This window comes from Ptychodera flava, chromosome 6 (assembly GCF_041260155.1).
Source record: "Ptychodera flava strain L36383 chromosome 6, AS_Pfla_20210202, whole genome shotgun sequence".
Lineage (NCBI taxonomy): Eukaryota > Metazoa > Hemichordata > Enteropneusta > Ptychoderidae > Ptychodera > Ptychodera flava.
Window position 1 is genome coordinate 41,119,731 of NC_091933.1, and position 27,656 is coordinate 41,147,386.

Below are 27,656 nucleotides of genomic sequence, written 5' to 3' on the forward strand. Positions count from 1 at the left end.
ACAGTCCTTGATCTATGCTTTCAAATGAGTTCATTGAAAAAATACTGTTCCCTAAATTTCCTGACATGATGGCAAAAATATTGAGGAATTTTTTTATGGACTGGTGATTAAAATTCCCAAAATAATTTTGACATCAAAACAATCTCAAGTATATGTCACATGATAGAAAAAAATGAAGTAATGTCTCCAACAAATGTACTTGATCTATGATGAAGTAAAGGAACACTATCACTGATTAAGCTTTGAGGAATCCTACTACATGAAAGCAGATGTCGTCGATTTGAAGAATTATATAAAACTGGCAAAAGAAGAGGTAATTTTGAGTAGAGAGTCATACTAATTCTACTAGGACTATACAGCTGGTGAAGTCATTGATAAAGGGTGACTGATAAGCTCCTGCAAGCCGAATTTCAACTCTGGGAAAATATTTATTACTCGTGCATACAAAGAAATATTCTGAAATTTCTTTACATTCTGTTAAAAATTTCAAACTCTACATCTTTGATTTTATTTCGAGAAAATTTATTTGAAAATGTAAGGCGAGTACATTCATTAAAAACAGCTTTCTTAACGATGGTTTCTTATATTAAAAATTGCCACCTACATGTATGGCACTGAGAAGAGTAGTACATTTGAGCCATGATAGAGAGATGGTTTTAACTTCAGGAACAATCATGCCCTTTTCTCTTGCTCAAAGCAGTAGTTTTCAATCCGAGGTTCTCGCATTTTCTGTTTATGTGATTTAGTCCTTGAAAGAATTGGGATCAACTATGTTTTCCAGAGAGATGCTGAAACGTGCTCAGCTCCCATGCATGTCAAAGTGACATTCCAAAAGTTTTTCGTCAAACAGCTCAATAGACATTACATATAAATTTTATCACTCTTTATTAGTTTTGAGTCCTTCACCCATTTCAGAGCCTGTCATCCTATCCTGCCAAATCAGTAAAAAGCAGTATTGTCAAAACCTGTATTCATTGAATTGGTGTGTCTCTTACTTGTGAAGGTTATGTGGTGATCTTCAGCTTGGCAGTTTGAGTTCCCTAAAAGCCACCTAAACACGGTATGTGTGACTAGACCTGCCTAGCTATTGTTTGAGACATCAATAAATTTAACTGACTTGGCAGAGTAATGGCCCCTGAATGTTAGCTGATAGTTGTTAAAACAGACTGACAGAAAGACATCAACTGTTCGCAGATTTCTGTGATTTCTCCAACAGTGTTTTTGATTCTGCCATTTCCTTTTCTGCCAGATCAAGTGCTAGCTCCATATATTCTTTTCCTTTATTCCTGCAATTGGAAAAAACATTTAATTAAATGTGACATATGGATATTATGGATAGAGAAACTTTTTTAAACCCAAAAATTCACCTCTCTGTTGACATAAGCACAATGTGGAATACATGTTTTGAAGTGTGGAAGTCTTAACCTCTACCAGATTGTTGTTATGATTTATCCTGCCACCCTGTATCATCCCCCTTTTACTTCCAGACTTTGGTTTATCCCTATTGTCATCAATAGGGGAGTGGTCCAATGTATTGTGCATGTTGGGGATGGAATGACCCAACCAACCACATAGTGGTTACCAGGAGGGTTCAAATGGTGGTAGCAAGTGGGCAAAATGTGCCTGCATTGAGCAATTTTCAACACTGAACTGAGAGCATTCAGTGTTGTTTAAAAAGAAATATTTACCCATTGTTCAGATGTTCATAGTAAATTGTTGATTTAGATGGCCTCATCAACTAGAAAGTATTGGTAACTGTTTTGCCAAAAAAATTTTGAACCTCACTTATTGACTTGTTTTAAAATTTTGAAGTAAAAACAGATATGTCAAGGCTTTCTTTTAATTTTTCTACTATTTCTATACCAAATATGTCAACTGAAATCAACAGAGATCTTCATTTCTGTGTGTCCAATACAATATGTGCAAACAGGAAATGGAAAACATACAGTTAGATGGTACAAAAAGTCATAGAAAGACCAATTCATTAAACTGAAAGAAAATATCATATTGATAAAATGTGAAACTGCTGTAATGAAGGAAAGATATTTTGTTTCAAACATGACCGGATATAAAAAACATTCATAAAATCTGATATAGTTTTATAATGATATAGGCATTCATTATCTTGCTTCCTTCATTTATTGTCAACACACTTCAAGCAGGATTTACAACAAAGAGATTTGTTTCAACTTTATTATTTACTTACTAATAAATGGTGATATGGTTGCAAGGTAGCTAAAATTGCTTTTGTCAAAGTTAAGTTGTTAATACTGTGTTTGTATACCATGTTTAAATATTCCAGTAATAAACCTGGCTTTATCTTATTGGTATACTGTCATCTCCTCCCAGACATTTTATAAATAAAGATACAAATATACAATGTGATACTTTCCTAACATTTAAAGTGAACAAATCTAATTTGGGAAGGGCTGTTTATAAGGAAGAAAACAGTGCTTATTTGGTAACAGCCTTGCACAATTTTTATACATTAACACTTACAATTCCTCTTTCCTCATTGCCATTCTTTCTCTTTCTTCTCTGCGAAACTGTTCTAGAATATTCTCCCCAGCGATGTATTGAAGTGATACTAGTGACAATCCAACTGGTATTCTGTTGTTCAATGGAAGGAAATATGACAGATATGAGTCTACATGATGTTTGATACTTGAATGGCTGGAAACTGATGCCTATATATCACATATTGACTTTTTGGTCAACCTGTGTATTGGACTTGACTCTGAAATAACAAACAAACTAATGGCATATTCTCAGTTAGTTTTGCAGTGTCATACAAGGACACAAAGAGAAAAGTGTGAAGAAGTAATTTGATAGAACAAGTTAATTCTATACGCTATGCCTCACATCAAATTGAAAATATTCAATATTCTTTGTAAAACATTATTGGGTACTGAAGAAACTTTATCAATATGGGAACTAATTTCATTGGCTATTGCAAACAATGCATTCTGGGATAAACTGTGTTTATGTGACCCAGAGTGCTAATACTGTCACTTCAGTATTATACCTTTGCAAAAGTTCAAACTTTGATGACTGGGAGGATGGAATTATGAAAAGTAGAATTAACAATATGCCTCAAAAGGAGTAAAAAGTTCATTTTATTGTCAAAATACAACAAAACGATGATGAAGATACATGTAACATCTTAGATGATCAATATGGGACTATTGCTTCATTACATGACATATTAGAAAGGTCAAAGTCAGCTTACCCTAGCAACGATCCAATAACTCCTCCTGCAAAAACACCCTTTGGTCCCAACTGAATTTTGTAAAGTGCACCGGCAACACCTGAAAATACAGACGGTCACATTTTATGTACAAAATCAAAGAGATTTTAATTAGCATTTGATGATACATATTTGGTTTGGTACTGGTTTTGAGTTCTGAATTTGTGCAAAAGATTGAACTTCATGAATTGATATTACAATCATACTCTAACTTACGGTTAAATTATCTCAAAATATTCTCAGTTTCAAGCTGCAAATTATGACATAGCAAGAGTGCAAACATACTGACAGTCATAATTTTCACAAAGTTTTAGTTTGTGGAGATGTATAAAAGCTGTCAGAGTAAAATAACAGCAAGCAATCTTATTTCTTTTGATTTTAAGAGCATTCATCAAAATCTGTACTACTACATCTCTCATGTTCATAGACACAGAATCTTTCTAGAGTGAGTCTAGTTTTAATTTGAGTACAAACCTGCAGCTGTGACATAATTTAAAGTATCTACTTTATTTCTGTAGGTTGCCAGAACCAGATTAAATCCCCTGAAAAGTAGAAAGAAAGTATAGAATGATCACTTCCTTACATAATGCAGGATAAAAACATGTAATTGAAAATCACTAGTAATCATTACCCAATCAATTCAATCTTGACGTTTTTCATCCCTGGTATCAGAGCTAACATCAGTACTTCGGCATAAGTGAAGGTTAATGGATACTTAAGTGTCTATGGGGACCTGTAGCTATGTGTTCTATCTCTATCCATACCCTAATGGCTCCCTATGTTACCACCCTACATCCATCTGCTCAAACATTCAAATCAAGACTGCCTGTCTTGATCAGTTTAAAGTCCAGAAGGCAATAACACTTCAGACTTGTGGACAGTGTGCCCTCTATTAGCCAAAGAGACATGCTGTTGACTACCTGAAAACTGTTACTTTCAACTCGAGAAAATTTCATAACTATTGTATCAGTGGCCCCTGGCCGTCACAATGAAATTACAGAAATTCCTAAATTAAATCAAAGAGTATAGAAATGCCATTATAAGTTTGAAGGCTGAGTTGGGTTTGAATGTTTCTTCATTTCTCAGTCACCAGCAACTACGTGGGCAAGCAACAACTAACGATTCCCATCCAACAGAAAATTTTAATGCCAAGCTTTTGAAACCGCAATGGTAAGCTGAAATCAATAGAAAGCTCTGATATATGTAAATGTGTAACGCATAACAGAGAATTCATACTGTACAGGACTGCTAACACATCTACCTACTGAAACATTCCAGTCAAGACTGCTACTCTCCATCCCCATCGCCATCCATAACGAATGAATCCTCTCATTCCAGCATTGTGTGACTGCCTCTGAAAAACAATGGCAAATGACGATAAATTTAATGGTCGTATTGACTTCAATGATAATATATATTATAAATTTGTCAAACATCTGAATAAAATGAGAAGAAAGTGTATTTGCAGAAAATACTTGAAATTGAAACAGTATTTTGCATTAAACTGTAAGTCTATATTGACATTCCTATTTGAACCGCCAAACTGATAACAGTTTAAATTCAAGATTGTAAACTTTTGAGGTTCAATATACCTGTCAAAATTTGCTTGTGTTTGTACCAGCAGTGTACCAACTGTTATGATACTAATGTTACAAAACTTCCTTTCCTCTTTTACAAGGCTAACTATATTGCAGAGTTTTAGATCACTTCATGAGATTCTACAGTTCTGACACTTACAACAGCTTCCACTCTATGCTCATATGTTGTTGCATGGCTTTTCTCAATATAGCGCCCTCTTGACAGATGTGATGCTGGAAATCCTCCGTAGACAAAGCCAAGCACAAATGCTCCAGCACTGTACCTGAACACATATCCCATCTCTTCTGATAACAGTCCAAGTTCCCTAGATGAGCAAGCAACCATTGTGTTGGTTTTTAGAGGTGTAAACATTGACATAGCAAGGTAAAAGGGCAATAAAAGCATGTTCTGTCGGTGTGGACTGTTGATAATTTAATTAAATAAGCATAGCAATTCTATAATTGTATATAATAAAAAGCTACTATATTGTGCAGTTCATAGAGTATTTCAATGGGTTATGTGCGGGTTTGAGCATTTCAGACAATTGACAAAAATAACTGATTGAAATCATTCTGATACTATAATCACAATGAAACCTGTCATCGTGTAAAAAATACATTGGTGCACATCAACTCAATAATATACAGAATGAACAGAGCACTTAAATTAAAAGATTAAAAACATGTAAGTGAGAATTTCAATATTGCTTTTAAATCTCTGTGTGTCTGTCTGTGTGTCTGTCTGTCTGTGTGTTTGATATCTCAAAAACGGCTCATCGGATCAGAATCAATTCTGGTACACAGATTCAGTTTGCAAATTGCAAGAACTGATTAGTTTTTGGTGAGTGTGGCTTGCTTACTTTTTGTTCATTTGCATTATTAATAATGTTAGAAAAAACTGATATACATTGAGAACGACTGCACACAACTTGATGAGATTTGCTACAAAGTTGATCACACCAAGATATATCAGCTGTGAAAGGTATTAAGGGGTGACATGAAAAATAATGGCTAATTTGCATATTTAATGAACTTTCCTAAATAGGGATATATATCTGAATTGACATGATCAAAATTGACGAAACTTGGTATGTATATTGAAGATACTATGATTTAACATTATTGAAAGTCATCAAGCATTTTTACTTCATCCAATTCCTTATTTGCATATTTAATGAACTTTTGAAATTAGGGATATATATTTAAATTGACTTGACCAAAATTGATAAAACTTGCTGTGTACGTTAAAGATACTATGATATAACATTGTTGAAAGTCAGTAAGCATTTTTAGTTTAGCCAATTCCCTATTTGCATATTTAATAAACTTTCCTACTTAGATATGTATATCTGAATATACTTGACCAAATTTGACGAAACTTGCTATGTACATTAAAGTTACTATGATACAACATTATTGAAAGTCATTAAGCATTACCTTAGCCAACTCCTTATTTGTATATTTAATGAACTTTCCTAATTAGGGATATATATCTGAATTGACTCAACCAAAGTTGATGAATCTTGCTATATTGAAGATACTATATAACAACATTATTGAAAGTCATTAAGCTTTTTTACTTCAGCCAATTCCTAATTTGCATATTTAATGAACTTTCCTAATTAGGGATATTTATCTGTATTGACTAGACCAAATTTGACGAAACTTGCTATGTACATTAAAGTTACTATGATACAACATTATTGAAAGTCATTAAGCATGTTTACCTTAGCCAATTCCTTATTTGCATATTTAATGAACTTTCCTAATTGGGATATATACTGGGATTTACTTGATCAAAGTTGGCAAAACATGCTAAGTAAATTGATGACACCAGGTTAAAACCATGCCAAGATTCCCCGGCATAAACGCTGTAGGTTTGAAATCATTTCTATATGAAAAGATACCTTACTTGAGGTGTGAACTGACAGTCAATCGGTGATTACTCTACAAATGTCACGGGTGATGTCATATTCACAAACATTGTGATCTTTGTCCTACTTGATCGGTAGTTTATTTACTCTCTGGCGAGCCATAAGCCATTAATTTGGTAACGCGGAAATTTTCCGCGTTCAGTGGATTAGCCTAGATACTTGTACATGGTTTGTGCTGGCCAATCCCCTCATGAACAATATTGAAAGTCATTTCGCATTTTCATGTCGGTTAATTTATACTTTGCATAGCTAATGAGCTTTCACAGTTTAGCATATAGCTTGAAAGACTTGACCAGAGACAATTACACTTGCTATATAGAGTGGTGATACAATCTCCGCAGTCAAAGAAATTTAGTATTTTTATTTCAGCTAATTACATATTTGTATACTTAATGACCTTTAGAATTAATCTGTGGTGAATATTGTTCATTATGTGATCATAATACTTTCAATGAAGTTGCAAACATGTGGCAAAGGTTCATTCTCGCAGGCCAGAGCGATAATTTCCGCTCCGCTGACCTCCGCAAAAATCAAGCTCTGGCAGATTACGCCGGGAAACTGCGGAAGTACGAATGGGGGTTAATTAATTATTCATGAGAACATATCATCAGAATTAGCCAATCACGAATAAGTTTTACAAAGTCATGTCGGGTCGTAAGCTCCTCATTGTCTGTGTGTACACAATCGCTTTCAGGGCCTGAGATCCTCTGGTTCTGTTGCACCTCTTCCGATATATGTTGCATTAAATCCGACAGCTTTCAAAATTTTGACTGTTTTTCTGTCATGATCGAGAGCAACGGCGACACCATGTGAATACTATGGCTTCGATAGGTACACAGACTACGGCCATCAACGAACCCTATATACCTGGTCCCACTGCAAGGTCGTCGTCCCCGTACACTCAGTGTGACTATTTTCGGACGATCTCGGTTCGGACATTCAAAGACATGCTGTTCGTTGTACTCACTTTGCTCCGTATTGGTAGCGTTTACAAGTCATGATACCGCATATTAAGTCAGGTGACGCTGCTGTCCCGTTTTGAATAGTTATTTTTTTTGGTAGAAGCTATTTCGGGCGCTATAAAACTTCGCGAAGTTAACACACCGTACGATCTAAAGCAACACACAGAGACAGCCCATATCCGATGTAAGCACCATACACGTCGAAATATAGTTGCGTCGTCCATGGGTTGAACGTAACTAATTTATCACAAAATTTTTACAAACAGTTTTCTCAACACATCGAAATTGAAAATCGAGGGTTTGAAGTTTCAAAATATCAATATTTAGCCCCTATAATCACATTCCAAATACGACGTCCGATTACTACGCACTCACTATGGAGTCAACAATTTGGCAACTTTGACCCCCCCAAAATACCACTTCCGTCCTGTTAACAGGATAAACACAATAAAGTTTCGAAGGGTATGGTAATAAGATTTCGTACTGCTCGTTATTTGTGAAACGGCTTTGGGCGAAATTCACTATACCCTGTCCGAAAATTCTCACCAGGTCACACGGAGCATGGAGGTAGTACTACCTCCATGCACTGAGCGAGTGTACGTATAAGCTTATACGTGTTCGTACCCCGCTAGCTGAACTCCAAACCCATGGAACAAACTAAACCTCTCTTGGTTTGATTCCGTTGTAAGCGTAACTTTTGTGATGAATTAATGAAACATAATCGGACTTGAACAACTACGCAATTTCCCGAGATTTGTGATTTCGGCAGTGTTGAGACGATCGGGAGCCTAGCGTACATTTGTGATTTGTATCGCGGAGCACCAGCTCGAATGAGAGGGCCCAATATACCATTCATACGTTTCTAGCTCCATGTATACCCACAGCACGATAAGAAAGCTTTCAGTGTGAACCTTAATGAAGAGATCGATACATAAGCGTTTATACATAACTTGTGGTAAAGTAAATTTATGATCAATAGTTTTGACCAACGGGTTTTACACAGCCGTGTTGTTCTACGTCTGGGTCGGACACTGTCTATAGCGAGGCGTGGGGCCAGCTGCTCCAGTTATGCGAAGCTTCGATATAACGCCCGTGAAACACGATGGGCCGGACGGCCTGCCATGCCTGGTAGCGTACAGACTTGCCACCGCTGGTCCTTGTGCAAAGAAACCCATCTTTTCCTTGTAAAATAATTATCAATGGCGTCTTTTTGGTGTGAATAGAGCGGTTGAGTCCAAAAACATTAAACATTTACACATTGCGCGCTCCTCGTCGACAGTGAACGCTGTGTGGTAAACACCAAGATCAGCTCTGTAACGGGCAATCTCATTGGCTCGTAGGTTTTTCCTCGACTATCATAGAGCCTTGCAGCAATGCGTGAACGCTAAACGTGGCCAGTGATACCACGGCCTTTTCGGCGTTGGGTGATAAGACTCGCCGAAGAGGGCGTGGTGTACGACGATGCAAAGGTTCAAATTTACACATAACTGCAATATATAATGAAATGTGAGCATTTTCAGTTCATATCTGGTTACTTACTTGACTTTGTTTTTCTACAAAGATAAAGTACAATTTTGTCTGATTTGATAATCAATATCACTCTAAAGTTACCTTCAGCAGAGAAGTAAAGTTGAAACAAATGTAGGAAGAATGTTGGATACAAATATTAATGTAGAATTTGTCAAAAGTTGGATGCTGTTTAAACTTTTTCTTGTGATGTAGTGTACCGGTAGTTTTGTTTGTGCTGTTTAAAAACTCAATTGGCTGTACCTTTGTTCAGTATATGTATTCTGTTAGTAAATGACAGTTTCTTGTTCCACTCACAAAATCTTGCCACAGTGCCTGTTGCCCAGCTTGATTATACAGCCTCTGTGTGTGTGTCTGTGTGTGTGTAATCTAAATGTACAGTACATGTATGTGTTCTTGTTGACATCTAAATTTTAGTTAGCTTTTTGTCCTTTATACTTTTATAGGATTAGTTTCACCAATAGTAGCAAGGTTTTCAAGTTTATACTACACCACTCCACCCCCTATCCCATGAATTTCAAGCGGTTCCTCCATGGATTGCAGCCCAACGAGATGGTAGCACAATTACCGGCTTCTGAATAATCTTTTCACAGCATTCCAACCGCCTCCACTTTCTCCAAGCTGGTCACTGTCACTGGCTGCTTTCACATCATTTGCTTCTTCTAGTTTTAGGGTAGTCATTTTTTTTCTTGTTCAATAGACTTATAATCTCCTGCAGATGGAAAATGGAAATGGAAAAGTTGTGATACCCGTTAAGATCATTTGTGATCCAAATCGTGGTGGAGCATAGTCAGAACTGTTAGACAAGCAGGGTATCACCTCCGGCCCACAGTCACTTGTGATTCGATAAACTCGTATAAACATGTATGCATTAGAAATATTCTCTCCTAGAGACTCTATTTAATATGCCTACATGCAGCCCCCTTACCTAGCAGTGTATCAAAGCATGGGCATTCGACTCAATTAACTGTACTTCTTACTGGTTGCAACTTGCATCAGTGACGGTTTACTTGCATTGAGTCGAATTCGCACGAATGCCTGTGTATCAAACCACGACTTGCACGACTTGTGATGCTACATGTACTGTACTACATGTACTGTAGTGCTCTGCTCCCCACGGTGAAATGTTCAGGAATTGTCCAACTATCGCACACGTATGTCCGACACACACAAAGGTATTACTGATTCATTGTAACATGACATTCAATCGCCCAACATCCATCCTGTCGTAAAAATCTCCAAGAATCTACGCTACGCCGCTAGTCGGTCTCAGAGATTGGCCTGCTCGGTTGAAAGGTCAAATGAGTTGAAAGGTTACAATGGACTGTGCCCTAGATCCCTTTGAGGATGAATGTCTTCCTTACATCACCGTCAAGCCAACATTTGCGATTATCATTTTATATTTATGTGATTAAAATAATGTGAAACAGCCACTTTCCTTCAAAGACATTTGACCCTTGAAATTGAATTTCTCATATAAACCGAAGTGCAGGTTGGGAATTTTCCATTGGTCGCCATATTGTTTCATAGTCTCCAGCCTCAAGCAACCGACTGGAGAGGCGATATATTTTCTCTCGCTCTCTATACATTTTCTACTCCAATTTGTGATGACATACATTGTTTACGGCGTTGTTTAGTTTATAACGGTGAACATGAGTGGGTAAGTAAAGCAAGATGGACCTAAAATGAATTTTTTGGTTGCCAGCACAGCTCCGAGAATGTTTGCCTTTGTAACAATAGTGCGCGCTTGTAAAAATGTGTTCTTTTCAGGCCCAGTTATTGTCAAGGGGGATATCACAACGACCGCTTTTACCTGGCCTGTATTCTGCACATTAGTACGGTCAATTTTATATTAGCATTTTTTGTGGAAATGTTGCTAGAATGCATATTTAATATTCGTGCCAACAAGATATTTGATGACATCAAACTGAAGTCAAGAGTTCAAGAGTTAGTCCCTCCTTGTATACAGTTGTGCTTCATTGTGCCATAGACAGTGGAGGATTCCCCCCTCCACTGTCTATGATTGTGCGAATGCAGTCCATAATTTTCACATGACACAACGACAGAGTACTTCCCCTGATTAATTTTTTCACTTGACGTGTATGAAGGTTTTAGTTTAACTAGTTTTGTGTTTTAATTTCTGTATTTGATACATGAAAACATTTACCTTGTTTTAGTGAGTTGAAACAGTTAAAATAGGTGTTGGCCACTCCACAGGTTAAGTTATAAACCACGAATTTGCACCCCTTTTCAGAAGTCTAATACACAAGGAGGATACTACTCAGAATGCCATTTGTTAATGGTCAACATTATTGCAACATTTTATTCCTTCGTATACCTTTATGATTTTAAAAGCACATTTTATGTTACTGACTTTTTTGAATAATTTTGTTTCAATTTTTTGTATTCATTATGCACTTCAATATTAATTTATTCTTCATTCGGTATTGTACAGTCAGCTTAGACATGTGTAGTGTACTTTCAAAGAATTTTTAAACAGAGTGATCGATGCTACAGTATGGAAATAATGGATTGATGAAATAGGGTCATCCTTGGGGTACACTCCATTCTTATCATTTTAGCCAAATCAACTTAAAAACAGCAAAAATGCCTGAAGAGGATTTAGCAAATTGAAATGTTTTCAGATTTAGGGAAATCAGTCCGTGACACAGATTAGTGTTCCACTTACACTGACAATTTAACTGACGAACACCACTTTTCAAGCAATACATGCAATTGCCCACCACTGTAACACTTGATAGGTCAAAGCTGTTGCAATTCCAAAATGACTTGTATGAAATAAAACAACTCTGCAGCTTTCACTGTTCATGTTTAATGTCTCTCAATGTGTATCTTTGCAATGGAGACTTATGGCTTGTAACATATTTTCTTGGTTTCAACCAACCTGACCTGATAGCGACAGATAAACTTGTCAAGAAGAGTTGGTGTACTTGAAAAGTTTATACATTCAACTTCATAAACTTATATTATAGAATTGAAAAATCTAAAAGTTGACTGAATTGAAAAAAACACAGGTGCTTACAGTTCAAGACAATATCTTTAGTTATATTTTTCTATGTTGTTATAAAAACTATCATTACATCTACGTGTACATGTACCCTTAACATGTGCTGTAGCCTTCACCATTGTAGAACTAACTGGTAACTAATTTAAGAGCACTGCAGTGCAATATGGCTTGCATGGTTCAAAGAGAAATCACATACTCATTGCCTGCTTTATATCTAGGGATATGGATTATTTTGACAATCAAGAATATGGAGAAAGCAGGGATAGTGGATACTATCAAGATGATTTCAACACACAAGGTGGAGTTACAAATGACTTCTTTGACCGAGATGAAAGAGACAGGGGAGACATTGACGAAAGAATAGGAATGGACAACTATTATGAGAGTGGCCGAAGAGATGACAGGATTAGAAGAGACCAGAAAGAATTGTTCAGCGGGGTTAACAGAGAAGACAACTACAATGGAAACCGGGAAAGTAGAGATGACAGGGATAGGAATAGGGATTACTACAACAGGGAGAATGACCGAGGCAGGGAGAGAGACCGTGATAGAGATCGGGACCGGGGACGCTACAGAGACAGAGATAGAAATCGGGATCGAGATCGCGATGATAACAGGGACTCTGACAAAAGACATAGACAGGTCTGTATCAAACTATTGTCATGGAAATCAAAGAGCTTTCTTTTTTTTAATCAATTGTATGGTGAGCAAATCCAAATGCCGCATATCCAGAATCACAAGAAATTTTGCTTCAATCAGTGAACTGGTCAATCAGTGATTGTCAGAGTCCTGGTAACCAGTGAATACTGCTCAAACTATATATTTCAAAGAAAAGGCAAGACATGGATGTAGAACCTCCAGGTACCTTGATGTGGTTGTACTCAAGATACTAGGATCACAAATGTAAAGCAGATTGCTCAACCAATAAGGAAAATGAATGTAGTAAAGCCTTATCAGATACACCGCAATTTATAGTGTAAAACAATGAGTGAAGTGTTTCACAGTTTGTTAACTTAAGTTTGTACTCAAATGTCAATTTACAGAGACGATCAGAGGGTGGCTACCGGAACAATGATAATTACCAGGATTCAAGGGACAGAGATCGAGACAGAGACAGAGACAGGGATAGAGACAGAGACAGAGATCGGAGCAGGGATAGAGACCGGGACAGGGACAGAGAGAGGGATCGTGATCGAGACCGGGATCGTGATAGAGATAGAGATAGAGATAGCAGAAATGCAGTAGACCAGCCCAGTACAGTCATTATGCTTAGAGGACTGCCAAGTAACGTCATTGAAGAAGATGTAAGTTTTCCAGTGCAAAGTTCAAAGGCCATCTTGAATGTCAATCTAGCATTTCTTTTCTATTTGTGGTACTTTTCATGTCTTGTCACAAGTTATATCATCAAATGTAGTTTATATGATCAAGTAAATTACACAACACCTCAGTAATTCAATTTTACCCTGGAAATGAAGACTACTCAAATAAACGACTTGTCATTCTTTACGTGATTGTATGTATGTAAGTTACCCTTCTAAGAATACATGCTGAACAAGATTGTTCCTTCTTTTCTAGATTCAAGCTGAAATTGATGATTTTGGCGTGCCTGTGAAAGACATTGTTCTGACCCGGAAACTGAAAGGAAAAAAATCATCAGGTGAGGACCCCAGTACACGGCATGTCCAATTCTTGTTGTGACATGATATCAGAAGATACCATCCTTGATTATTTGGCAGATAGCTCACCACTCACCTTTCACTCATGAGTTTTCCCTTCCTTCTAACATGCAGATGTACAGTATATGTCAGTCTGCTCATACTGACTATTCATAAGTAGATATTTTAGTCGCTTGGGAACTCTTATGAACATCTGTATTTTTAATCATAAGAAGAAAAGTATATCTGTATCATGTGCTTACTGCAATTTTCCTGTAAAAATCTGAGAAAATGCCTCATAATACTGATAGGATACCAGAAGCATTTCAATTACATGGAAACTTAAAAGTTGAGAATCGGTATTAATGGGATGTAATGTATGCATCCTTTCCTCCTGATTGTCTTCATACTGCAGATTACATAAAATTTAGACAAATGACTAGCTTTGTAATTCTTGGTTTGTAGTCAAAAGTCTAGTATTGCAGTTTCCAAAATTTTTCAGCAGAAAATATATCATTTCTTTCACTGTTTATAGTATCTAATATGAATCAGTTACCCATCAGGAGCTGCATTTTAGTATCTGTTTGCGCAAATACGATACTATGGACGGCAGGCAAAATTCTAATGTTGACTTTCATATTGATGTTGACATGTAAGCTGAATTACTAACTGATGTGTATAGTCATTAAAAAAAAAGGTTCACTTATTCTAATATAGTAACATTAAGGGGGCAATCTGCTTTGGGTAGACCTTTACAAGTTTTCAAAATGGTAAGTATGGTTTTCAAGTTTCTGCTAACTTCAGTGTTTATTTTTGATAATGAGTGATGGTGAGTGGTTTGGTTGACTTCAAGGATGGCACGAGACAAAAAAAAAACAAACGAGTTGTCGAGTTGAGGTTCTTCAATATGTCTGACCTGCACATGTTTCTAATTCAACACATTCTGGATGCTCATCATCTTTAGGTGCTTCCCGTGGTTTTGCCTTTGTGGAGTTTCAAAACCTATCAGACGCAACTCGTTGGATGGAACAGAACCAGGTTTTAGAGTTTTCCACATCTTAATTACCTGAGTATCTTCACAAAATTGCTGGTCATGTGCTTTCTGGAAGAGAGAGCTGCTGACTGGCAATCAACACAAATCTCTGGTTTGGTAGTAGGTCACTCTGTGCCATGTATCATTAAAAAAAAAAACGATATCAAAGTATCTAGAGTGCACATAACTTTTACAACGTCCTGAACAATAATTTGGAACCAATTACAGAAATTTCAGTTTCGTACAACGTCACACTTGTTATCTATTCAAGAGGGAGGCTCAGGATAAAAGTCACAATCTTTTTAACACTTCGATTTTCAAAGCTTCCCTTGACAAGTGAAGCTAAACGAGAAAAAAATCATACATAGCAAAATACTTGAGAATGTTTGCCCCAAATTTTAGACTTTGCAAGTTACATCAATATTAAATTCATCATCTAAATGACCCTGGCTATCCTTTGTTTGTGGCCTTCATTCTTAAATTCACCTGTTAAAATTTATACCAATTATTTGTTTATTATATCCTGAGCCTCCTACAATGGTAACAAGATAGGAAAAAACAAAAAATACAAAAATATTAGAGCTGTACTGCCATGAAATAACTTATGTCTTTGTAGGGTATGATATTTGGAAAACAAGTCTAATACAGCATCTTTGCAATAGGTTTCAAATCTGTAAATTTTAGTAAAATTTTCTCCAAGGGTGAAAAAACCATAAACAACGAAACTCACCCTGGAAAAAGTTGTAGTAAATATCATGGGAGGCCTGAATGTAGCTTCTTTTATTTCGATAGTTTTAATTCCGGAGGAGATGTCACTGTTTTCACAAGAAACTAGTATACCATTGCATTATTTTGTTCGTGATTAACTTCACTGATTTATGAAGAAATCTATCTAAAGCCCTCTGTTCAGTTCACTACGATAAACTTACTACTCTTTCTAGCCAGTCTTTAAAGATGGGAGCAAATTAAGAATTGATGTGATGGTGATTTTCAATGGGATTTTTATTGTAGCTTTTCAAAATACCATCTCACTAATACCAAATTTGTCCTGAGTTTTTCTTCGAAATTTTGATCTGACATTCTTGTTGGTCAGTGGGTATTGGTTTCAGATGTGGCACAATAAATTGAATATTTTCAAGACAGTACAGCTTTGAAAAGTTGAAAAAGACAAGTTTTCTGTCATATCAAATCAAATGAATGATTCAAAGTGGATGTAAACAATATCACCAAAGGTTTGATTTCCCTTGAGATGGCCTCAATACTGCAAGTTACAATTAAGTGATTTGTACCGGTGGTAGGAAATAGTATTTCCTCATGTAGGACGTCACTGTAGGCCATTTCACATGGATATGATCATAGAAAAAAGGGGCCCATAACAATATGAAGGTAAAGCGGGAGGAATTCTTATCACCGTATCCAAGCCTGTCAGGTGTTGAACGTAGCAAGACAATCGCGGTAGTCGAAGGTACTCTATTGCAGATGGAGGCATATTTTTCTGTTGAATGGAGGAGTGAAGACGCCGGCATCAAGCAATCTCCGGGAGCAGTGTCCTTTCTCATTGCCCAATAGTCGTGTCATGAGGTTTTGTGTCGACGGGTTTGTAAACAAAAGTATTTCCAAATAGTAATTCATATACGTATCTCTTCTCAGGCTCGCATTAAACTGCGTGGACAGTGGATTCTTATGAACTACAGTCAACCAAGGCCACAAAGAGATCATGACTGGAATTGCTCAAAGGTGAGACCCAAAGACAAACCTGATATAAAGTGATCTACTATTCTGTGTTTTACATAGCGAGTCTTAGGAAATGACTGTTATGTTTGTGATGCAAAAGCACCGTTTTGTCGGATTGTAATCTTAGTGGACTGTTTACATTGAGTGATGATATATTCTCATTTGTACTTGCACTTTGATTGCCACTAATTTAAAGCTCATTGTTTCGTCTTGACATTTTCATGATTCCAGTGTGGAGCGTATAATTTTAAGCGGCGTGATCGTTGTTTCAAGTGCAGTATCTCAAGAGAAGGTCAGTAGATCATCATTTAATCAACACCATCCCTGAAATGCCTGTCAATAGAACAGTACAACGTTTTTATGAATCATAAAATTTTAACTTGCCACCAGTGACATAATTTACTTACAATTCTGGTCAACAGTATTGACTAGAGAGATATCAAAATGTGTGAAAGTGTGGGCCACCAATGAGCCATTGCATCACAGTAACTGATCCACTCAGTATCATTTAGGTTTTCATAGGGTGAACGTGTGCTGATTATTTTTGTGTGAAAATACTTTATTATAGTTTTGTATTTTCTCTATGCTCATTTCTATGCTCATGTGACTTCTGGTTTATTTACAGAATCTGCTCTCTACATCAAGGACAACTATGATGGCATTGAAGAAGTTGGAAGTGAGCCAAGCACCAGTAAGTGTCACTAGGTTTAGTCTCCCTCCAATTTAAAGATAAAGACAAGAAAATCGTTTGTTTCATTACGACTCATTTGTTGTGTATAGTAATTTTAATCAGAATAATGTATCGTCTGAACATTTCCATCTGCAAGTCCCTGTACGCAGGTCCATGCATAAAATCTAGAACAGTGTTAGGTTATGCCAAAATTAAGCTGTACATAGCCTGACAAATTTTCTTATTGTTAAATCACAAAACACTAAAGTATGGGCAAGTTAATGTATTGTATTCTTGCAACTGAAGGTCCCGTATGTAATGTGAAATTCATTCGCACACATGCATACTTGAAACACGTACAGTCAATAGACGTGTGTTTTTTGTGTATCTTCAAATTACAGGTCTGCTTGTTAGAGGTTTAGATGTGTTGTCAACAGAAGATAAAATTTGTGCAGCCTTAGGTGGAGTGACTGCCATATCCATTCAGAATGTGCGGGTTGCCAGAGACTCGTTGACAAATACATCAAGAGGTTTCTGCCATGTTGACTTTGCCACTGTCCAAGAGAGTACTGAAGTATTGAAAGTGTTGGGTGCACTACAGCCACCACTCACTATCGATAACAAGGAAGGTTTGTATGCTAAGTTCTCATCAGTATACAGGGTTTTACATCACTTTTAACTTTTGAGAGTCCCTGGGACTCCTGGTGTTAGAAAATGGGAGTCCTACATCAAAATATGGGGGTCCCAATTTATTTCACAGAAATGTTTTATAGTTTATCAATGCCATGGTCTTCACTGTGTTCAATTAGTATTAAAACACACAGCAAATAGTTGCATATTTCTTAAAATAATTCCTACATGAAAATTCTAGTTCATACTGAGGGCCCTCATTGATCAATTCAAAGAACATTATTCATGATATTATCTCATAACTTTAATGACAAGTTCACAACGTGAAATTTGAACAAATATTCAAATTTGTCAAATTGACAAGAAGGTAAGTAATTTCATACTCTGAAATGGCATACACCTAGCAAGTCCAGTAGGTTTGAGTTCACACTCTGCCAGCAGCTCCTTCAGCAAATAACCTACAGTAGCAGTGTTCATGAAGTCAAAATCATCTATGATGGGGCCAACCAGTTTGATGAACATTAGTCTATTAAGCCTTTGAGGACTGAGTCTATTTCGTGCCCTCTGTTTGATGGCATTTTGTACTGAAAAGCCCCTTTCACATGGGGCAGAAGACACTGGTATGACAAGAGCAATTTTAGCAAGAATGGCAAAATCAGGATACTCCTCTGTAAAATCAGTTAGCAACAGCTTGATATACATATCAAAATTCAGTGCCTCCCTATGAGATCTTGTGAAGTGTTGTAAACAAGGAAGTGTGCCCTAGCTCTATCAGCATCAATACCTGGTGTATTGTTATAATGAATCAACAGTTGATCAAGCTGGTTGACCCCATAGTCAGGTAGGTTGGCCACATTTTCAGGATATCTGTGTGGGTTGAGAATCACATCAAAACACTCCAGAATATTCATCTCATCATCTGGAAATCTGCTATCTAAATTCTGCAGCAGTTTGTTGATATAATTTTCTCTTGCATCACAGAACCTCTGTCTGAGTGGCTGATTGTCAGTATTTTGAATGTTTTTGTATGTGTTTTTCTGACCATTGCCAGGAACATCACCCAAATCATTAAAGACGTCTCTGACAGTGTGTGAATCATTAGTCATTCTATTCAATGTGTCCCTAGTAGACTGAACACTTTTTTTGATATAAGAGGTGACAGAATCTTTCTGAAATGTAAGGCTCAAAATTCCAATGACAGTAAGAACATCAATCAATAAGGCAGTGAATAGCAGAAACAATGAATTAGAGATAAATTTCAACAGCTCATCAGCCTTTCCCCCTTTTTTGTCACTTGCAAGTGCCAAGGCAATTGGCTCAAAACTGATGAAACCATCTTGACAGCTGATTCGACCGACAGCCAGCAACAGATGTAGCCTCAGTAATTTGTTTTGTTTTCCCATTCAACAGAGTTTGAATTTCCCTAAGTTTGTCATATCTCACACTAGAGTCAATGAAGTATTTATACAATGAATGGATTATATGATGATATTCTTTGCAATATTCAATATCTCTGCCTGCTTGGGAAGCAGCAAGATTCAATCAATGTGCAACACAATGCACTTGAACAAGGTTGGGATTTCTGGCTTTTAATTTTGCACCCAACCCGTTCAAACGGCCGGTCATTACGGCCGCCCCGTCTGTTCCTAGTCCATATATTTTGTCCACGGCTGCGTCACAGATTTCTTTCCTAGTCAAAAGTTCAATCAAGGCGTTTTCAATCTCTGCAGCAGTGGCATCTGTAATTTGCTGGTTACAGAGGAAAGAAAAATTCGCCTCGCCATTCTGAATATATCGAACATATATTGCAAGTTTCTTATGAATGAAATGTCACAACACAAGTCTCATCCAACATTATACCGATGACGTCACTTGCATGTATGCTATCAATCAGGGACTTCTCGATCGCACGTTGAATACACTCTTCAACTCCATAACTATCTGAGGACGTTTGTAATATTCAATGTCTAAGCCGTTCAGATTCTGCAGATGAATGATGTCAGTGAATACATCGCATGGAAGGTCACGTTTAGCGATCAGGTAAACAGTACGTAATTGTGCAGCGTACGCCTCGAGTTCGTTACTCTTACCGCTACGTATCACTCCACTCGTAACTGTGCTCTTACCCTGCAACTGCCGGTCCTCATGCTTAGGATTTTAAGGCTTGTGAGACGACTTTTCGAGTCCTGATGACGAGTGAGAGTTCAATGTTGAAAATTACAAAAACCTTCCATGAACGGGCATGTAACATTCGCTTTCAAACATACACCGCATTCCATGACGTTTCGCTCTTCAGAATATCGAAGCCATTTATAGTAAATCTATTGAGTCAACTTCTGTTGAATGTTCGTAATTTTGCTGACTTGGTCGGGGGACCTGATGTATCAGTATCGCATGGCGTAGCTGCCGTTTCGGCCTCGACCAAACCTGCATGGTGCTGGTTGCTGCGGCCGCCGAAAAACCTTCGCAGATCGGCCTGTTTGACACGACCCGCCATGATGCATAAACATGTGTTAATCGACACAAACAAGAAATCGACCAATTAAGAATCAGTTTACATTTTGAAAGTAACTTTTTACAGCAATAGAATTTGTTTCCGCGGTTACCATTGGTTATGAAACAGTGGAGGCCAATGCACTATGGAGCATTCCATTAAAGTACGGGGTCGGTAAGGTTTACTGGGATGTGTTTTACGTGTTCAGCAGCTTCGCAAGGTGTACACCAGCAACAGATATTGCTGCGTCCCAAGGGACGCGTGGTTTAGTTTTTGAGGGGTCCTGCGTCCGGTTTTATGCGTAAAGGACGCAGAAATGCGCGTCATGTAAAACCCTGAGTATAGCTTTCCAGGTAGAAGGTATTAAAAAGAAAAATGGAAATTTTTATGAAACTTTTTCTGTGTTAGTTACTCATAAATTTTTAGCAATGTCCTGTAACAACTAACTAATATTAAATAGCTGAGATAGAGATTATATATCTCAGCAGTCGTTGATAGAGTAGATGAATGGTTACATTCCATAGTGTAAAAAGAGTTGAAGACTCCAAGGAATTGCTGATATTCAAAGATGTAAAAGCAGACACTAACACTACTTTGATGATTTTTACAGTGACTGTCAGCTATGCCAAACAAAATTCCAGATCTTCTGGAGGCAGCTCTGGTTCAGCAGCATCAAATGCAGCAATGACGGCCATGGCAGCAATAGCTGCAGCACAGTGGTCAACGGTATGTACAGCATAGAGGTGCATCTCACATTTCATAGTTATAGAGCAATGATAGCCATGGCAGCAATAGCTGCAGCACAGTGGTCAACGATATGTACAGCATAGCGGTGCATCTCACATTTCATAGTTATAGAGCAATGATAGCCATGGCAGCAATAGTTGCAACACAGTGGTCAATGGTATGTACAGCATAGCGGTGCATCTCACATTTCATAGTTATAGAGCAATGATAGCCATGGCAGCAATAGCTGCAGCACAGTGGTCAATGGTATGTACAGCATAGCAGTACATCTTGTGATTTTCTTGGCCAAAGCCATGTGTGAGGTTCCATTCACTATTTAACTAATCAATATTTATCCAGAGAATGTGGTATTTAGCTTTCCATGTTTGACAATTTTCCTTAAGAGGAACAAAAGCACCCTCTTTTGATAGTGTATTTGTCAATGACAGGTCAAAACCTAAAAATGTTGAGCGAAAGATTCACAAAACACACCTTAAGGCCTGCTTACTGACAAAACAGATTAAGAAAACAATGTCCATATAAAAAGTGTCTACAATTCTGTGTTTTGGATGGAGCTAGGGTTTATAGAACATGATTGTGCACACAAGGGTATGTGTAATGACTGAAAAATACCACATAGAGTACCTGTGTCCCTTCATGCAAGACTCAGTAATTCATCTTCATTGATTTCTTCCCTTTACAGAGTGCTTCACAGCAGCAAGAAATCCAGCAACAAGTCGAAGCTGAACAGCAACAACAACTTCAGGACTATGCCCAGTATTATCAACAGTATGGTAACACAGCTGACTACAGTCAGTACTATCAACAGCAGCTTCAACAGTCACAGCAGGCGGCTTCTGCTACTGCCAGTGCATCTGGTAAACAGTCAGAAAGTATGTTGTCATTTATTGTGTTTTTGCAAACTTGTTGATTTTGGTCAGCTGTTTGTGTCAACATTTTGGAAAGATTCTTCTTCAAGATTGTGCAATTTTAAAAATGCTAGTGAGAATATACCAATGACATACATGGCAATATGTGAATAGGTCACTGACATGGCAGAGTGTACTTTACATGATTTGTTACTGGTTTATGGTACGTATAAGTTGTATTGGTTTTGAAATTATTGCTATCATGCATATGGTGTGATGTTAGATCAAAGGACCGATAGCTATAACTTTTGATAACTCTTTCACTGTATTTGTTTTCAATGTGAATTACAGTTTCTTGTTCTGTTGACAAGCTGAATACTGTCTATTTCAATATTCTTTGGGGTGTAGAAAAATAAACTGTACCTAATAAACAAAACAATAGTGAAAAATAATCATCAACAGTAAGGGCTACTTGCCCTGTAAGGTTCACTTTATTGTGAATCACAACCTTGTTCGTATTGATGGTCACTTAATATCTCACACTTCAGATGCATCTGATATTGTAGCCATGGCACAACAGCAAGTGGCTGCGGCACGGCAGTATCAAGTTCAACAACAGCAGCTACAGCAACACATCGTGGCCAACATGCAGCAGCAGCAACAGAACCTTGCATCTCTGGATCCGCAGGAACGTCTTAAGATGGAAGCCCAGCAGTGGACTCAACAGCAGACGGATACACCAAAGAGCAAGGAGAAGAGCAAAGAAAGGAGAGAAAAACGCAACAAAGACCAGGCAGCTTACCAAAGGCAGACAAGCTTGGAGTACCAGCATCAAGTCAGTAGTGAGGAGGTCTCCAGTAGCAGAGCTGAACATAAATACCAGACACCAGATGTATCAACGTATCAGTATGATCCCACATCAGGATACTACTATGATTCATCCACTGGCCTATACTATGATGCAAACTCTCAGGTATAATACCGTATTCCTTTGTGGCATATACTCATTGAAAGTCCTTGAATTTTAAAACCTGCCTGAAAGTTCTTGAAAAGACCTTGAAAATGAAATTTAGTCCTTGAAAGTCCTGTAGAATTGGTTAGCCTCAATGATAAAACATGTAAAATAATTTTAAAATGATATGTTGTACAAATTATACCTAGATAATGAATGGTATTTTGGACCTCAAAACTCCTTTAAAGTCCTTAGAATGTCCTTGAATGTCCTTCAATTATAAGTGACTTTGAATATTTTGACCCTGTTTGAAAATCTGTCTGGATTGATCGTACAGTGTAAGACTTCTGATAAACTGTCTGTGTTACTTGTAGAACAATATTGCAATCCATTACATTAAAATTGTCAGCACAAAGAACCATAATAACCATATAGCTTGCTGATTTACTTTATGACATTCCAATAACAGCTGGTCAGCCAGCCTTTTTACCTTTTCTGATCAGTCGTGAAAAGCTATTTTTCAACAAAATTGAAATCTGTGGCTCCCTTTGCAGTACTACTACAACAGTCAAACAGGGCAGTATCTGTACTGGGATGCACAGAAGAGCACCTACCTACCAGCACCTACCGCAGCTGCTGCCACTTCTGCAGCAGCAACACAGCCTGCAACCGCTGCAACCTCTACGACTACTACCACAACAGCAGCAGCCACACCCACCAAGAGTACAGAGGATGGAAAAGAGAAAGAGAAGAAGGAAAAAGTTACCATTGCCAAAAAGGTCTGAGAACTCATCATTCATTATTTCTTATTTCAAGTAATGATTTACAACAGATGTACACGGCAAATGAACAGACAGCTATTTCATTAAAGATTGGACTTCCTTGTGTAGTATTTCTGAATTAAAGCATCAATTTTTAATGCTGGATAATTTCTCTTAAAACAGATTGCCAAAGACATGGAACGGTGGGCAAAGAGTATGAATCAAGCAAAGGAGAGTATGAGTGGCAGGAAAAGCTATGGTTCAGGCGGTGCAGAATTTGAAAAGACTTCAGCCAGTGCCGATGCTGGTTTTGCTGTCTTAGAGAAAAAGGTCAGTCACTTCAAATTTGCTTCCGTGTATACTTGAAAGTTATTTTGTTCTTTCAATTTCCTCAGTGCTCTCTCTTTACTGAATTTTACATTTTACATGTTAATGGTGAATTACTTGTGTTCAAAAGTGATAATTGAGATTGCATGAACCGACTGGGCTATCAGTTTTTTCTACAGAGAAGATAGTTATGCTTAAACTGTCACTTCAAAAAGTATGTTTGGCTTGTGTTCACCACTGAAGCAGTTGTATCTAATATTTGTTACAGACTACTCTAACTGACAAGACAGTCAGCATGCTGGAACAGTTGAAGAGAGTTCAAGACAGAAGGAAAGAAGAAGAGGTCAAGAAAAAGATGCAAGTATGTAACGTCTCAGTGCCTCATCACTTCATAGCGTCTCCATTTCCTTCTGCTGACCAACAGTCTACTGACCTGTGAATACTAATGCACTTGTATGAGGAAGAATATAACACAGGACAAGTAAACTACCATTTCACCACAGGGCAGCTGGACTTCAGCTAATATTGGTTCTGTGACCATCAAGTAGTGGATTGATTTGCTCACTCTATTTGTAAAGTATACCTACCTTATGTCCATACCTGCTGTCACCTGCCAGTAATGCACAAGTTGTGTACATAAAGTAATCAGTGGACAGATTTACGGTTACCATAGTTATGTATCAATAATTTGCATTGAAGACAAATTTTGCATGACCACATTTTGAAGAAAGGTAACATGAATGTTTGCGTTTGACTTTCAGCAACAAGCTCTTCCTCCTATTGTTGCATCATATGGCGGTGGAAGTGACAGTGACTCTGAACACGAGGATGAACAGAAGAGCTCAGATGCTGTCCACATTGACGTGAAACGATTGGCATGTCTACTGTGCCAACGACAGTTTCCAAACAAAGAGAACCTTTTGAAACATCAACAGCTCTCTGACTTGCACAAACAGAATTTAGAGGTGTGGAGACGGACCCACATGTCACAGAAAGAATTTGAAGAAATGGAGAGACGGGAGAGGGAGGTAAGAATGACAGTTATGAAATATTGATGAAGAACCTTCAGCGTGAAAAACTGTTATGTATTGCTAGTAAAGATCATAATTACATTTCTCATATCATTTTTGAGTGCCATTCATAGATAGAATTTGTACGTTTTTTGATAATGATAAATCGTCACACTGCTTAGGAAAGATGTAGAACTCTTCAATCAAAGCAAAAGTTTCCAATTACAGGGCAGATTTCTTTCTGACAACTTAGTCAGACGCAGGACATGTTACATTATTTTGTTGGGAAATGCTGTTATTAACTACATAAGAGTTTGTCTGTAATGGAAATAACTTTTCAGTGTCTGTCTGTCTGTAACAAATTTGCTGCGTTTATTCTTTGTGATTGTCAAAGGTTCTTTCACGTATTTGTTTCAGGCAAAATACAGAGACAGGGCCAAAGAAAGGAGGGAAAAGTTTGGAGTCCCAGAACCTCCAGAGCCAAAGAAACGAAGACAGATGGAAGCTACCATGTGAGTTTCATATTCACATGTAATATAAAATGTGAGGTGAAGGGGTGATATCTCCATGTTGGATGCAAGGAAAGGATGATATCTCCATAGGGAATGCAAGAACAGTGACAGAATTTCTTGAGTCAGTGTGTATAGCTGCTGCATCATTGGGTAGTGATGTACTTTCAGGAGACTGGTTTCAAATTGAAGCTTCATTTTCCAGTTGCCATATCAAAAGTGTTACTTTCAATGGTATTTGCAGCAAACGCAGTCAAGCTGGCTTCAGATATCTCTGAAAAGAGAGGTTCTCTCTATCTCTAGCCTTAACACCCTGATGTTAAAGATCATTGAACATAGGGTAGTTCAGTTTGATCCATGCTTACATTTTCCTCACCACCCCCAATGGTTGCTTTTGAAACCAAAGAAACCCAGAGACATTTACCAGGTTTCTCTGTGTTTTGAACCCAAGACACTGATTCACATGCTCTGGACATTCACAATGTTCAACTTTTTAATGGAAGAGGTAACATCAAGGATGTATAAAGTAATCCCTTATTAGTCAGATGGAGTTTGCAGTATTGCAATTGTTTAAAAACTCGAAAAATGATCATAAAGTTAAGCCTCTTCAATTGGCAGTTTTGATCATAGTATACTATTACTTTGTTCAATGTATTTTATGTTATCTTTGTCTCCTGCCTTGTGTTGCAGAAACTATGAGGAGCCAACTAAATCTGGAATTGGTAATGATAACATTGGCAACAAGATGTTACAAGCAATGGGTTGGAGTGAAGGAACAGGGTTGGGTAGGCAAAGGCAAGGTAGAAAGAATCCAATAGAGGTAAGATCAGCAGTGCCTTCAATGTTTCCACAGTGTGTGAATGTATGAAGAACTAGAACTTGGCTGTGCAGTGTAGTTAGGCATGAACTCTACCTGTCTGAAGTGTAGTTAGGCATGAAGGATATCTGTCTGTTATGTATTTAGCCATGAACTCTACCTGTCTGAAGTGTAGTTAGGCATGAACTCCACCTGTCTGCAGTGATGTGCAGTGTAATAAATCGTGAACTCTACCTGTTTGATGTGCTGGTCCTTGTAACAAAGTTTTTAACAAGACCTGCTTTTAAGGTAGTATGCACTTCGAAAGTGAAAGACTTAAACTTTTGCTCAAACTTTCCTTAAGGAATCTTTCAACTAAACTCTTTCAAATTAAGATTAAAAACCAGGGGTCACCGTGCAAATTTTGGTACTAGAGAAATAAATTTTAGCCCAAGATTTTCTATTATTTAAAATTCAAAATGGATGCCATTCCTGTGTTAACTCCATAGAGATAAATAGAATTTACATTTGTTTTGAAAACTGAGAAGGTGAAAATTTTTCTTACACCACAAGCTTTAAAATAAGCCCCCACAAGTGGTAGATCAGAAAAGAATTGTAAAATTTTGAGAGTCAGAATATCTGTCCCTGAGGCACACTCTACCTTAAATCAGTATTCATCTCACTTGAGAAACTCATTGATTGACAATAACTTTCATCTCAATATACATATTTCATACCAAGCACAATTCCCCTTTTTATTAAGATTCTACGTATTTCTGTGATTGTGTATGTTTGATTAGGTGAGTCGGCGTCACGCTGGAGCTGGTCTTGGAATGAAAGGAGCCACATACGGAGCTACAGCAGCAAATTCCTACAAAGACCAAGTCAAGAAACTTATGCAGTACAGATATGAAGAAATTTGTAAAGATAATGAAGAAGATGACAACACTTAGAATATTACTAGTTCATCTCATGTCTCATATTTATTATCAACATTTTTTTTACTCGTTTTCTTTACACTGCGTGGGTCAAATGTGTTTCATATAATGCACAATCAATCATAAAATTTCCTCCAATTTTGTAGAAAAATTGCTTGTTCGCCAGTTCCTTCACTCTGCATACTTTGGAAAGGAAAGTAAATTGTAAATAATTATTTTTCTCAGAATAGTGTCAATAAAACCTTATATTTGGCATTTGGACCTTATTATTCATCAG

General features: G+C 37.4%; 2 protein-coding genes across 4 annotated transcripts; one reads left to right on the forward strand and one right to left on the reverse strand.

Moving 5' to 3' along the window:
* Positions 1–500: 500 nt before the first annotated feature.
* On the reverse strand, positions 501–10,539 carry LOC139135823 (complex I assembly factor TIMMDC1, mitochondrial-like). 2 transcript variants are annotated; one of them, XM_070703554.1, is made up of 8 exons: positions 10,176–10,539; positions 9,816–9,959; positions 4,985–5,150; positions 4,513–4,601; positions 3,722–3,789; positions 3,230–3,308; positions 2,500–2,610; positions 501–1,286 (listed from the first exon to the last, which is right to left on the reverse strand). In XM_070703554.1, exons 2-8 carry the CDS (start codon positions 9,926–9,928, stop codon positions 1,181–1,183), a joined length of 732 nt encoding a protein of 243 aa, XP_070559655.1. In that variant the 5' UTR covers positions 9,929–9,959; positions 10,176–10,539; the 3' UTR covers positions 501–1,180. The 2 variants fall into 2 exon arrangements, with proteins under 2 accessions (XP_070559655.1, XP_070559657.1); XM_070703556.1 differs by having other exon boundaries at positions 990–1,286; positions 10,228–10,353.
* A 214-nt stretch (positions 10,540–10,753) lies between these two features.
* On the forward strand, positions 10,754–27,645 carry LOC139135810 (RNA-binding protein 5-like). 2 transcript variants are annotated; one of them, XM_070703538.1, is made up of 19 exons: positions 10,754–10,907; positions 12,494–12,917; positions 13,319–13,579; positions 13,851–13,932; positions 14,895–14,968; positions 16,614–16,700; positions 16,929–16,989; positions 17,323–17,388; positions 17,769–17,996; positions 21,102–21,217; positions 21,921–22,110; positions 22,635–23,059; positions 23,593–23,817; positions 23,983–24,129; positions 24,395–24,487; positions 24,888–25,154; positions 25,554–25,648; positions 26,336–26,465; positions 27,242–27,645. In XM_070703538.1, exons 1-19 carry the CDS (start codon positions 10,900–10,902, stop codon positions 27,392–27,394), a joined length of 3,132 nt encoding a protein of 1,043 aa, XP_070559639.1. In that variant the 5' UTR covers positions 10,754–10,899; the 3' UTR covers positions 27,395–27,645. The 2 variants fall into 2 exon arrangements, with proteins under 2 accessions (XP_070559639.1, XP_070559640.1); XM_070703539.1 differs by having other exon boundaries at positions 22,653–23,059.
* Positions 27,646–27,656: the final 11 nt, after the last annotated feature.